This window comes from Saccostrea cucullata, unplaced genomic scaffold (genome assembly GCF_032062105.1).
Source record: "Saccostrea cucullata isolate Sc308-1 unplaced genomic scaffold, CSIRO_AGI_Scuc_v1 ctg41, whole genome shotgun sequence".
NCBI lineage: Eukaryota > Metazoa > Mollusca > Bivalvia > Ostreida > Ostreidae > Saccostrea > Saccostrea cuccullata.
In genome coordinates, this window is record NW_026930623.1 from 383,416 (window position 1) to 398,557 (window position 15,142).

The 15,142-nt window shown below is 31.2% G+C and overlaps 1 protein-coding gene across 6 annotated transcripts in view; it reads right to left on the reverse strand.

Moving 5' to 3' along the window:
* Positions 1 to 210: 210 nt before the first annotated feature.
* LOC134229344 (complexin-like) overlaps positions 211 to 15,142 on the reverse strand; it is a 30,994-nt gene continuing 16,062 nt past the window's right edge. For 3 of the 6 annotated variants that reach the window (XM_062711090.1, XM_062711093.1, XM_062711091.1), the window contains 5 exons: positions 11,510 to 11,521; positions 9,400 to 9,578; positions 4,450 to 4,591; positions 2,917 to 3,040; positions 211 to 2,286 (listed from right to left, as the gene is read on the reverse strand). In XM_062711090.1, the coding sequence (XP_062567074.1) occupies positions 2,940 to 3,040; positions 4,450 to 4,591; positions 9,400 to 9,578; positions 11,510 to 11,521 (434 nt within the window). In that variant the 3' untranslated portion in view covers positions 211 to 2,286; positions 2,917 to 2,939. Of the gene's footprint in view, positions 2,287 to 2,916; positions 3,041 to 4,449; positions 4,592 to 9,399; positions 9,579 to 11,509; positions 11,522 to 12,390; positions 12,509 to 15,142 lie in introns of all 6 variants that reach the window. The other 3 variants (XM_062711095.1, XM_062711096.1, XM_062711094.1) reach the window with 3 other exon arrangements.

Consider the following 15,142-nt stretch of genomic DNA (forward strand, 5'->3'; position numbering starts at 1 on the left):
TTTATTCAGAATCATTAATTTTACAAAATTTTACAATCAACTTAAAAGTCTTTGGTCTTATTTGTGAGTTAATTCTTTTGTAAAACAGACCCCTGCATTACTAGTCAGAAGCTCCAACCACTGAGCTACTGAGCTGATACTGCAAGGTCAATATAGCCCAAACCACTGAATTCACAAGAAAACTTTTTGTGGAGGAATAATAAGAACACAGTGACTTTTTGTTTTATTTTGTTTAATTTATCAATAACAACTTTCTACTGATTGTTTCAGAAACCATACAGAACACCTACATGTACATATACCATCTGCTAAACAGCCTAAGTCTACATTAAATCAACTGGAAGCTGTAAACAGATTTCAGTCACAACTAGAACACAGACATGTGTCCTTGAGAATCATGCATGTGGGTAATGGAACCACAGCAAAATAAACATGGCAAAAAACATATAGTCATGTATCATATAACACATTTTGCCGATTGAAAAATAAATTTTACAGTGAGAATCCACATCACGAATTTTAAGATGACATATTTGGTATACAAACGTGTATAATCTTATGTACATATTGGTGGTCTAGTGATTCGAGTATATTCGATTTTTTGGATCTATATTGCAGCATAGAAAATGGATATGAAAAATCTGCATTAAAAAATAAGCATTGCATAAAGCCCAAATTATTGTCACTTTGGTATCGAATACCACTATTTCCTGAATAAAAGAACATGTACTTGTGTGTCTTAGATAATCATTACAAGTCTATAAACGTGCATAAATGACATTTTTTAAGTAATATCAATACAATATTGAACTTTTAAATATTTGAATTATCTACATATTAATACATACAGTTCATTTTTAATAAACTTAAGATAACACCCTTGAAGTAACAGAAAAAGACAAATAACAGAAAAAAAAGTCAAAAATAACAAGGTAGTATTATGCTCCAGAAAAAAACATATAAATAAACACTAACCCAAAACAAATTAAAGGAAAAAATGAAAACAAAATTACTGTCATAGAATTATCATCCTGAGATTAAAAAAAAAAGCTCAGTTTCTTTATCTCCAGCATCAATTTCTAAGCTGAACCTTGATGAATACTCAGTATGTCAAATTGAGCTCAAAGACTTTTAAAAATTACTAGGCCACATCTATAAAATAATGTTTGCTTGCCCTCTCCTGACTCAGGGTAAAATAATTGGGTCTGTAGTTAGGTGAAAAAAATCTCTTTTCAGAATATTTAAAGAAATTTGTTGACTGGATAAGAGAAATCAAAGAAAAAATATTGTGTCATGGAATGTAAAGAAAGGTTTTGAGTTGGGCCATTTTTAGTCAGTCGGTCATGAGAAGGCAACCAAACAATTTTTAAAAGATGACCCTACTCTTCATGTACTTTATCCTCAATATATGTCAGTTTTTTCTTGGTCCCATCGAATTTGAGATAAAAGATTTGACAATGTATAATTGTTTTCAAAGCAATAACTGACATTGTGTTTTTAAGACTGTTTTGGAGCACAGGAGTTTATACTAAAAAGATAAATGGTAGATATGAAGATTTGAAAATTACAGAGAGCTACTGGTGCAAACTATTGTATTCTAGAAAAGCCCAAAAGTTTTGTAACCAAAATAAATTGTAAACTGTAAAAGGAACAAAACAAGAAATGATCGATTAATCAATGAGGTAATACAAAACAGAACCGTACAGAGGAATGTAAACAATAATATCACATACAAAAAATTAATTTAATACTAACAAATAAACTTACAATGTCAAATATTTATCTGCAAAAGTTTAATATTATATATTTCCTATAGATTTTAGAGTGGATTTGCAAATTAGGATCTTTCGTTTTCAACATAAAAAATCAAATGTTGAAAACATTTGAGAAGAAATGAACAAAAAAATTAGAATTAACAAGTAATAATATCACTTAATATGCTCATCCGGTGTGACAATATACTTTAATACAGCTATATACACTTGCCATTATTATTCAGTGCGAATAACAAACACCTCCGAATTAGAATTTTTCTGTGAATACTGCTTACAACAGGGGAACATTAACGTTTCAAAATAAAAACTTTTATTTTCATTGTGCGCAGCTAACATCTATTTTAACAACAGTGACAGTCTATATTGCATACTAAAGTAACATTACACAGTAAACACGATATGAACTGCTCTTCTACAGCAGTGTGCATATTTTAACTTTCACAAATTCTCTGCTGCCATATTGTGTAATTTTCCCAATATGGAGTACTATGTCACACACAACTGGAAGAATCTGCACATGAAAATAAGCATAACTGGGTTAGAAATTTCATAAAATAATGCTGAAATGTTACGTTAAAAAAATTTTGTTACAAACTAGTCAGATCATTCCAGAAAAGTTGACAAACAGTCATGCAGTAGGTAAAATAAGGATTTAAGTTCCTAGCTAGTTGTCGATAAGCACAGTAATGATTTTTTTTTTAAAAATTTAATTGTTACCTACATTTATACATACATGTAGATTTTTTGAAACTATGTCTTAACTGTCTCAAGTTCTTGCAAACTCATAAATATAACACACCAGTATATACTCAATCATCTAGAAATTCCATGGCAGAACAACAAAGGAGGAAATAAAGAGAAACAAAACAAAGGATAAAGGAAAGCAAAATCTTAAAAGGAATGTGAACACAAAACCAGCTAGTACATCAGAAAACCAGTACAGGAATTCCTACCTATTTTAAACTAACATCCATGCAAGGAAAAAGAAAACAAGTGAGCAAAGGACTATAGGGAAAATAAATTATGAAATAAGTGCTGAAAGGAAACACAACATGAGTGGCATCAGATATGTATCAAGTGCGTGATACTGACTACAAATGACAGGCCAATCAGATCATCCAGATACTGTCACATGACTTACATGAACCAATCCACAGTTTATAATTACTGTAGAGAACACTTTTCAGTCACTTCACCAACACTTTGAGCCAGTTTTTGTGGAATGTCCTGCACTTTGTTTTTCAGTTCATCCATATTTTTTGGCACTGAAAGCAAAATTATTATATCTGATTTCTCCAGAAATAAATACCAGTGAGATTTCTACTAAATTATTCTGAAACAGCATTTAAATTACAAGTATAGATAGGTCATTTCAGATTTGTGTGAAAAAAAATCACATATTAGAAATTTGAATTTGATTTTGATTAGATGTCTCAACGAGACAATAACTTGCATCTAATGTTGCTAGAAACTTAAAATCAACAAAGATTTAAATGAATTAAAACTATTCAAAAAATGAAAATGCATAAAACAAACCAAAACAAACATAAAAGCAAAGAAAGTATGGATTAATGGGTGTTATCCAAAATTCAGATGCTAAAAAATGAAGGCAGCTTTTTTTCTTCTATATTTTAAAAATCAAAATGAAAACTGTGCCAATCAGAAGCTTCCCCTTGACATGAATTTCCAATATTTTCTACTTGACCATTTTGTGAATTGATTAACTTTATAAAATGCTGAATATCAGGAATATATGCAATATTGAATTTTCTCATTTTGAGATCATCATTTGAATCCATTGAAAAAGCTATAATAGTTAAATTAAACTTCAAGGCATTCATATCACAAAATTATGCTCACTAAATACTTATGAAACACTTACACACTTAAACATACATGAGGAATATACATAAATGTTTTTTAAAAATATTTTTGCAGAAATTACCTTCTTTGTGTGAAGCGATAAAATTGACAGCAGTGTACATACTAACTATAAGTATTTGATCTAAATCACAGTTAAGTTAAAACACATGTACATCAATGCAAAAATGTTTGAATTCTCATTTCAGCAGATTGCACATAATAATGCTGTAACACTATACAGAATATTTTTTGGGTAAAAATGAACAAAATCATCATGTCAAGATAATGTGGTAACTATAACTAAATGAATCATCCATTTTAATTAAATGATGTGTACTAAAGCACTATGTCAACATTCAGCTATAATGCATAGATGATGTAGAATTTTAGCACTCTGCTAAGTGAAAAGAAAATGTGAAATCTTATGTTTGCAAGTGGTCAAATGAACATGTTAGATTAGATATTGTACTCTTCTACAAACATACTGAAATAAAATATCAGTAAAATTTATGAGGGACTAAATAAAACAAGTTAAAGTACATAATGCCAACTATATGTACATAACGAGGAAAAAAATCAAGTCATTCCCCTTTACATTGATTGTCTAAAAAAAATTAACAAGAACGCACAAAGTAAACTATAATATCTGAAACATCTGAGCAATAACAAAATACACATATTTTACACAGTCTCCACTCATATCAGGGAAAAAGTCAATTAATTAAGCACTATAAAAATATACATATCTTATTCTTTAAAGTGCGTGTGCACTAGAAGAAGTTCAGACAACAACAGATGGAGGAAAATTTACTTGTGAACTCTTCATCCTCAGAGTCTGCCGCGGCCTCCGCCGCTAACTCCGCGGGGGTCTTCTTCTTCCTCCCGACCCTCCCTCCCGTGTCGTCATTACCCATCATCCCCTCCTCCTCAGGGACCTTCTTCTTTAATCCGTACTGAAATTATAGGAATAAAACGTGTACATGTAATACAATGTAATCAATACTAAAATAAGGAATAAAACCTCTGACACTTTCAGAAGTATAATCAAATATAGAAAAATTCTAAAATTGATGAAAAACAATGGTTTATGAGGGTTGGAAATTAAATTTTCTATGTTACCTCAACTACAAGCTGTATTTACTTATTATACTGAATGTTTTACACAAATACATGTAAGTTAAATAGTGAACCCTAGGAGCATAAATTCTGCACAGTCAATATTTTTTGGAATATCACTCTCATCAAGCAATGTTGACTGCTGCTATGCTGGAGGATATGAAAATATAATATATCTATGTACTTGATTGAAACATAAACTTGAATTGACAGTCAACTTATGATTCCACACACTGACAAAGGTCAACCATATTTACTCTATATGTGATGAGCCCAAATAAAACGGGATATTGAAGAACGGCTGAAACAAAGTTTAAAAAACTAACAATCAGCAAGAAAACCAAATGTCAGACATGGGCAAGTGAAACCATTACAATGTCTCTATCACTACAGTCCAGACAAAAGAGCTCTCTGCCAAACCCACTCTTATTACAGAGAAACCTTATAAAGTCTTGGCCTTAAGACCAAATCAATCCCAGCCTTAATATTGTTAAGTGTTACTTCTTTGGAAAAATCCATTCCTATACTGACAGATCCTTGAGATATATAGAAGACAATCAAATGCAGAGTCAGTCACAGTTCACAACCAATCTGCAGTGAATACTGAGATTATGAATGAACTTTGATATATGAAGGTCACTCATTGTTTCACATTTCTTATTGCATGTAGCTTCCTTAATTTTGTATTCTAAACAAAGAATATGACATTTTGAATATATTCATTTAGAATTTGTCATGACATTTTCAAAATTATTCATATGCTGTACAAATACCATAGTTTATCATTTCTTATGGCATATTCATTTTTATTCATGCATCCACATATCTTACTAAACTTCTCATACATGCTTCATTTTAATAACCATTTGGCTATAAAGTGTCTTCCCTGTTTCCAGTTGTAGTATGAAATTTTTTTATTTTTGTTAAAATGATATCCCTAAATTCATTCCTTTTAGCATAGATCATACTGATTGGATGAACTGAAAATGACTGCCAAATTAGAGAAAAGTCTTCACAAAGTCAGTACACTTTTTTGTCATGCAGACTTTCTAAACCAGTGCTGTTTATTTCAATATTTTTAAAAAGTATGTCTCGTATAAGTATATAACCTTTTGTTGATGACAGTTGATTATTTTAGATTTTTGCAGTTGTGACAATGCATTTGAATCAATTTTACCCTAATAGACCATGAAGAACAAATGTCATAATTTCAACAAAAATCAAAGAACAGATTGAAATGCAAATTTCATCTATAGAAAACTCATCAAGGTAAATTATAGTCACATGCCAAAATTCAGCTTAATAACTGCAAGCATTTAGGAAAAAAATTTCAGAAAAATAAAAAAAAAAATTGAAAAGGCCGTAATTACTGTCGCGAGAAATTAACAGTGTGCTCGCAAAAAAATCACTTGAGAATATATAGAGCAATGACCACAAGTGAAACAAGAGTCGATGACTATGCGAAAATAACTTAATCAAAAATCACAAAAGTGAGACTCAATGCAAACTTAATCTGTAACTCATCAAGATCCATTCACATACCAAAAATCAGCTTTAAAATATCTGCAAGCATTTAGAAAAAAATGCAGAAAACCATTTGATGAGACCTATGAATTGATACAAAACAATCAGTCAATATCAAAACAACATCACGGGCATAAACTAATTAACTGTAGACAGTAGTTGATATAAATATTACAGCGATCTTCAAATGTAACAGGGAGAAATCATATCACTGTCCTGCCCAATCCTGGCAGCGGTTTTCATTCCTTAATTCAAATCAGTATTGATTAAAGACCCCATGGGAACTAATAATAGCTGTTACTGCCTATTATTGCAGAAAAGTCTCAATGCAAGTCTCTATTAATATTTTATTTTATTGCATAAGTTTATGCCCACACACAAAAGTGGATACAATAAACAGAGAAAAACTGTATATCAAGTGAGAAAAGGGTAAAATTTAACCATTTATATATATAATTTTTAAACATGAAGTTGATATTAAAAGGATGCTGGAGTTTCTGATTAACAATATCTATGTGGTTTTTGGAGACTAAATCTTCCAACAATCTATTGGAATTCCCATGGGTACCTATTGTGCCCCATTATTAGCAGACCTATTTTTGAATTCATATCAAGAATTTGCTAAATCTTTAATATGAAAAAAGAAAACACTTGCTGTTGCCTTTAACTTGACATTTCAATAAATTGACAGGGTATTATCAATAAACATGCTTATTTCTACTTATACGTCAATGTGATATATATTCAGGTGAGCTTGAAATAAAAGATACCACAGAGTCTGACATATCTGTTTCATATTTGGATATTTTAGAAAAAGACCTTAATGGTAATTTAACAACAAAGCTTTATGATTAACATGATTGCGTAGGGTTGGATACAGGTACTTGGTACCAGTATTGAGTAGTTATGCATGTAAAGTATATCACTTGTTTTACATGTAATCCATTATTAATGTCAAACACACAGTATCTCCCTTTTGAAGAGGGTGTGTCCCTTCATTTCAACAAACTTGAATCCCCTTTACCCAGGAATACTTTGTGCCAAGTTTAGTTTGAAATGGCCAAGTGGTTCTGGAGAAGATGAAAATGTGAAAATTAATTTAACATCAGAATGATGACAACAATGATAGATAATAGACAAATTTGGATCTGAAAAGCTCACTTGAATATCTGTTTTGCAAATATTTCTCACATTGTGAATCATTTATCTAAATGAGTTTTTATGTAGAATGACTCTTAATTGCGCCATGTGAAAATTGTGGCAAATGGATTTCAAACTGACAAATTGCAAATAAAAGTTTCTGCTATATAATACTAATTGCTTTACAGTAAGCCTTTTCTTTAGTGTTAGCAAATTGATTCTGTCTTTTCCCATTATTGATTTTATGTCCTTGAGAACATCAAAGTGGACAAGAAATATGTCAACACTGCAGCCAATCAGTCTATCCCCCAAATAATCATTTCTCTAAATCAGCAAATCTTGAGAAAAAGCATTCCATTTACGCAACACGTAATTTGTCATATTTGGAATGTAACTATGACAAAAGATTAGACTGAACTTGATGCAGGCAAAAGACCTTTTCATCACTTATCTCTATTCCGACTCAAACCACAGATCCAGCAAAAGGCAATTAATCTTTCAAAAGCAAAGACAAATAACCATGTTTTCCAGGGTTATATTAGTACAGAAAAAAAGAGAGATTTTCAAGCAAAGTAGTTGAATCTGATAAAAAGCACTATAACCCTCTCACTCTGAATGATAAATCCACTCTGTGTAGTGTGTTAGAAAATGCAACAATCAACATTGCTTGATGATGAGTCTTATTAAAAAAAATTCCCTCTGCACAGTATATTTTTGCATGCATGGTTCACTGTTATGTAAGATCAAATTACTTAACAAAATTGAAAGGCCATTTATTGATATAACCATCTAAAATTTTTAGTGTCTGCAACTATGTCTTAAAACATATTTTATCGATTTCAACATTGACTTTTTAAACTTTCCCTCCTAAAAGATTAACTTTTTTGCAACTTAAAAGAGTCTTTGTAAACAGTACATATATGTAATACTCATGAAATACAAGCCCATTTTTGTTTCCCCTGCTACTTTTTGTGAGCTAGGAATGGCAGATTGAATCCATTAATTCTATACTGGAGAAAGATTTTATGAATTCTTGTTATATTGGACTATGGTTCTGGAGATGAAAGTTTCTCATTATACTTAGGACCAGGGATAATTTTTTTTATCAAGAAATGAAGCAGCCTGGAATCAATAGATTTAACAGCCATGGCACTGATGTAATTAATGATTTTCAGCAGGAAAACCATGTTTAATTAAAGTATTTTTTTAATGTGAACCAAATTATATTAATTTCATAATGTGGATGAAAAAAAACCCAGAATTGGGTATTATGTAATGTATAAAACAAACTGCCTGAAATGATATAAATCACATATCCCACTGCCTACTTCCCTACAACACCTCTAAGATTCTCGTGACTATCAAAGCATAGAGATAACTTAGGATAGTTCCACTGATCGGTATGAATCACACAGCTCCCCATGGTAGTTAGCGAGGGTACAGACCAGAAATGTGAACTACACTAATGACAACTACACAATATAATGATTTTCCTCTCTACTGGATCAAAACAAAGGAACAATATCATAGTAACTGATATGAAAATGTCATTACAGACTATTGTGGAGTAGTTATAAGAGGAAGCAGTAGGATCTATAAAATATGCCTCACGTAAATTGTTTGAGTCAATTACTGTGGTAGTAAAGAATGGATTGCTGCCATTTCCTTTTTGTGACAAATAATTACCTCTTCATGTTTAAAGTTGGAAATGAAATGTTATCCTCCAGCAAATGATATGTCTCAAAACTTGATCAGACAAATAACGGTACCTTGTTGTGACCACAATCAAATCTGGCTCTGCGGGGCCATAAAACCTGAGATCAGCTCACTTTTGATCTAAGTCTCACTTTTCCACTATTAATTCCTACTGAAAAAGTGAGACTGAGATCAAAAGTGAGCTTGTCTCAGTTTTATGGCCCCCAGGCCTGGTGTAGTTTTTCTACCTGTCACCCCACACCAGTCCTGCTAACAGTCCCGATACCTTATCTCTGATGGACTGTCGAAGCTCCTCCCTTTCGGCCTCGGCTTTTTCGTGTTTCTCTTTCCGCTTCCTCTCGGCCTCTCTCCTCATCTCCTCCACCTCCGGATCCTCCCCTCCACCGCCTCCTCCATCTTCCTTACTGTCTCCTCCCTCATCCTTTTCTCCTCCTCCTATGGCTCCTACAATTTTATCATAAAAAAATTATTTCTCAATGAAATTATTTTAGATAATTAAGAACAAACTATGAAATGAAAGAAACCATTTTGTTTTATGTCAATATGATAAAAGAAATTACTTTATATAAAAAAAAAATTAGATTGGACCAAACTTCCAACACAGAAACCACTTTAGTTTTACATGTACATTCAGAAAAAGAGACTTTAGGTTGGTATTAATTTTTTTTTTTTGTGGTTATTCTGATGCAAATTGATTTTGCACTTTGTCCTTGCCCTTGGATATGGTGTCTAACAATAAATAATAATTAATTACTACATCATGTAATTTTTTCACATATTGATCATTATAAATTACAATTGCAGCTTCATTTAACAACCAATATCAAAACCATCAGCAGACCTTTCATATTTGACCATAAAATCATTACATAAGACCAGACACTGAGCCTAAAAATAAGCTATTCTCAAATTTATACCTTAAATTAATTCTATTTCACCATATGAGTAGGAGGTTGCCATACATTGATCAGCATTAACTTTGAGAAACACTTAAACTGTACTTGTCAGTGTTTTCCCTTTATTTCAGAGTAAAGGGCTAGAGATCATTTGTAACAGGCAAGGGGCTGAAGTTTATGAACAAAATTTCTGTGGACCTAACAACAAATTTTTATTTCAAAGGGGCATTTTGTCAATTGAAGCGGTCAATTTGGCCGGTAGTAAGTTCATAGGGAAAACACTGCTTGTGCTATCGATAGAATTCCTAACAGAAAACAGAAAATTTATGTAAAGGAACTAGCTTCTAATTTTAGATAGCCATGTACATGTACTTAGTTAGAAAATAAAAATCCATTTTTGTCAGAAAGGATGAAATGTTAACGTTCTTTGGCTTCTTACATCAAATTGATTTAAAACATGGATCTTAATTGACTATACATGTATTATTATAGTTGTTGAAATATTAATTGAATACACATATTAAACACCAGTTTGTTAAAGATTAAAATAAATTTGTTAAATGCATAAAGTGAGAGAATTATAGACTGATTCAAGTGTTAAATTAGTAAAGTAATTATAGACTGATTCAAGTGTTAAATTAGTAAAGTAATCACTAATTTGATATCATTTGCAATCAATTCATTAGTGGCTGGTGATATGGGGCATACATGCATATGTACACTGTGATCGATTCAGGTACCAAACACTGAGCACTCTCATAACAAAATACAAGTGTCTCTCAGACTAAAAAAATCCATAATAGAACAGGCACAATATAATACCATAATTGCCTAAACATGTCATATATATATATATATGATTTTGCCACATACATTTCTCTAAAATCACTTTCAAATTATGTTTGCTGCCTTTGACCTTGATCATCTGATCTTCTAGTTATTTTTTGACCTCCAATGGCCTTGTGCCATCTCTCAAAGAGGTACGTATCCCAATTTAAGTTTAAATGGCATATATTTACTAAGTCTTTGGTATATATCATTGCATTTGCTGTTTGTGAATTTCTAATGGAGCAAATTTTTTTTTAAATCTTAATAGCTAGAGCATCAAGCATCTCTGAAAAAAAAATATTGAGTGAGTAGAATTTCAGAACAGTCCTCTAAAAAGATCAGTAATATTGGTAAGCAAATACCTAGGCAAACAGGGACATCTTGAATTGCCAGTGTCAGACAGAAGGATGTTAGAAAAGGTGATCAACTGGTTATAAGCTATTATATTGCATGGAATACCTCTGCTACTTTCCATTTCTTCTTATAAAACAATGTTAATATCAAATTCAGACATTTTAGAGTTAATGATGATTAGTATTATTGGATTTCATTGCTATAAACACATCTCTAGCAGTTATTATAAGCTAGGTTTTGTACAAGCTTGATTATATATATTATATGCAACCTAGCTTTCACAGTTCTTGCACTTACCAGAAATTTTATCTGTAAATTATTTCATTTCAAATCATAGATCAAATATGCAAGTCATATATTGAGTTGCATGTATTATATATCAACATTTACATTTGTAATTTTCTAAATGAAATTCATGGATTCATACAAATGAATCCCACAAATATGAGCATGCTTAAACAAAGAGTGTGCAAAACTTTCAAGCATCTGCAATGAGCAGTTGCTGAGAAAACTGTGAACAAAGATTTGTAACAGACTGACAGCTAAACAGGGGTAAAACACTATACCCCTTCTCCTTCAGAGTAACGATGTAATACTGTATAAGTAGAATTTTTAGCGAGGATTTAATTTTGGCATTGTTAGCGAAGGTTCTGAGATTGCTAAGATTAAATATCGCTAAAAAATAAACTGTCTTTAATTTGCAATACCTTTATTATTGAGCATTTTAAAATCACTAAAATTACTTCTCGCTAAAAATAAAATACCATATTTTAAAGACAAATCACTAAATTTGTGTCTCGCTAAAATTTCCACTTATACAGTATCCTATTTTTCACACAATGCAAAAAATATACGTGAATGACACAAACTATGAACATGCAAATCATAATTGTTAGACTTTCACAGGTACAGTATATATAATCATAAAAAAAATATATGCTGCTAAAAGAAAGCAATCCATATTCACAGAATATATATAAAAAAATACTGTGCAAAAATATCTTAAACAGGAGTACATGTATTGATGAGAGCTAGCTTAAAAAAATTCAATGGACACTTCAGATACATAATGTGAAACTGCACTGTGAATAACTGCAACTCATAATTATACTGAACAAAGTGGGAAAAAATCCATGCAAAAGACCTACAAAATTGTGATTAGCCAAAATATAGATTACCAGTAATTTGGGACCACATTTTTAATCCTCAATCTTCTTGTTGATAAACTGTTCAGTATAATTATGTAGGTCACAGTTGTATATTTCCTCAGGTGTAAGATGGAATTTTAGTAGCCTGCTAGAAACAATTAATATACTAAATTTCTACTAAATCATAATATTTTTTATATCCCCATGAGCAAAGAATTAGGGGTATATTTCTTTTGGTCTGTCTGTCAATCTGTGTGCAAAAACCTTGAATACCTCATTTTTTTATGCTTGGTGCTACAAATTTCATATTTCACTTGTGTATTCTTTGTGAAATACTATTTTGGGTACCACAATATCTGACTTCTTGACCTTGACTTTAGAGCTCTACCTATTTTTGCAAAAACTGGCTATACTGGTTTTTAAGGGTTGGTGGTGGAGCATTTACATTTCATTTGTGTATTTCATGTGACCAGACCTTTTATTTACAATGTACCAGAAAATTTTGTACCATTTGACTTAGACCTTGGAGTTTGACTTTCATTATGAAAAAAAAATTCTATAACTTTCAAATGGTTGTTAGTGCTAGCAACAGGCTTTCATATTTCATCTATGTATTTCTTGTGCCAAGACTTTTCTTTTTGTACAAATATTTTGAACCCCAGGCACTTTGATTTTGAAGAATTACATACAAAATGAAACTTTTGAAAAAAAAAAAAGAATTTAACCTTTGCCATATTTTCTGAATCGCTATTCAAATTGAAAGATGAAATATTCTCAGTTTACAGTGATTATTCTTTCTTTGTTCATAATTCTTTTATCATTAAAAGACTTCAAAGTTCTGTAGATAAAAGTCTGTACTTTATATTCATTGAAGACATAAAATATGTACTTATCAAAAACAAAATAACAAATAATTATGTCCTATAATAACAATTTGCAACTAAAGCCTAACAGCATGCATGGTCATTAATACTAAATAATTGTAGAACAAAATTAATAACAAATGTTCCTGCTGCTGTAAACAAATTAAAAAGCTGACTGTTCATTCATTGACATGAAAGAAAATTAATTAAGTGGATGACATTAAGCATATTTAAATTACATAAAACACAAAATAATCAACATCCTCATATGTACCAGGTAGCTTGAATCATATGGTCTCTTCGTTGGCTTCTGAGCTGATCTGATTGGCTTATAAGCTTGTGGCACAATTTGATTGGCTACTGAGCTTGTGGCACAATCTGATTGGCTGTACTGAGCTTGTGGCACAATCTGTTTGGCTACTAAGCTTGCTTGTGACACAATCTGATTGGCTACTAAGCTTGTAGCATAATCTGATTGGCCACTGAGCTTGTGACACAATCTGATTGGCTATACTGAGCTTGTACACAATCTGAATGTCTACTGGGTTTGCTTCTGAAATAATCTGATTAGCTACTGAACTTGTGGCATAATCTGATCTTTATACTGACCTTGTGGCACAATATGATTGGCTACTGAGCTTTTCATACAATCTGATTGGCTACTGAGCTTGTAGCATAATCTTACTGGCTACTGAGCTTGTGAGAAATATGACTGCATGAATACTAAGCTGGTGGTAAACTGCAGTACAACACGAAATGTTATTTACCACTAGCTTTGTTTATATGGTTAGAGAAAGTTGATTGAAATGATAAATTTTCTAATCATAAATACAACTGCAGCTTAATAAGTGGAATGTTCAAATCCATCTTTCTGATCAATACAGTGGACTCAAGGTGTATGTGTGACCAGTCCACAGGGAATGCTTACTCCTCCTTGACACCTGATCCTACCTGTACAATTTTCTGGGATCCATATTTTGTACCCAGTGTTCACTGATTCGTATTGTTGGTAGATTTTTTTTTTAGATCAATTACAATCACTGTGTGTTATCGTCATCTTTTTTTCATTAAACTATATTATATAAATTACAGGTATTAAAATGGATGGAAAAGTATGAAAACTCAAAAGTTGTTACATATGTTGTTAATTTACATTTGACAAAACTCTTGATAACTTAGCCCTGAAAGGATCACAAATCCCTTAATTTAAGTCAAAATTTTAATTGATGTTCACAGGTAATTATGATATAAATTAATGTCATACATTAATCTTTTAAATGCTTTCCTTAATGATAATAATTTTGACAGTTCAATAATTTTGCTTCCTTCATCACCAGCACAATACAGAATTTCTTACTTGTATGAATTGTTAGACTTAACTGTTTCATGTCTCTGGTCACAGTTTTATATAGAATTGTTCAAATTACAAGATAACATTTTTTGTCTTTTAAAAAAAGATTCTATCCACAGATGATGTTATGATTTTGTCTGTCATCTAGTTTTATTTGTCAGCTACTGTAAATGTTGAAAGTTATTCAAAGAATATTAAACCCAGCAAAATATCCTTGCATACTAATGCCTAGAGATATTCAGCATTATCAATTTAATATCATGATTATAATGATCTACTCCTTTGCTCATGATGTCACCAATCCATACAAAAAACTAAACTATAATTTACTTCTTTGGAAATATACTTTTTTTTTTTTTTTTTACAATATGTTGACTAAAATTCTTGACTATACTCAAAGATGAAAAAACATGAAAGTTGCAAGTAATGTCACATTATCATCACATCAGGGTGGCATAATTACTATCAATAATTAAACAATAAAACTTGTAAAACAAATGAAGTTACAATAAACATTTTCAAGGCAATTGTTTATTTGTTTTATAAAATATATTATTTTCAATATAGG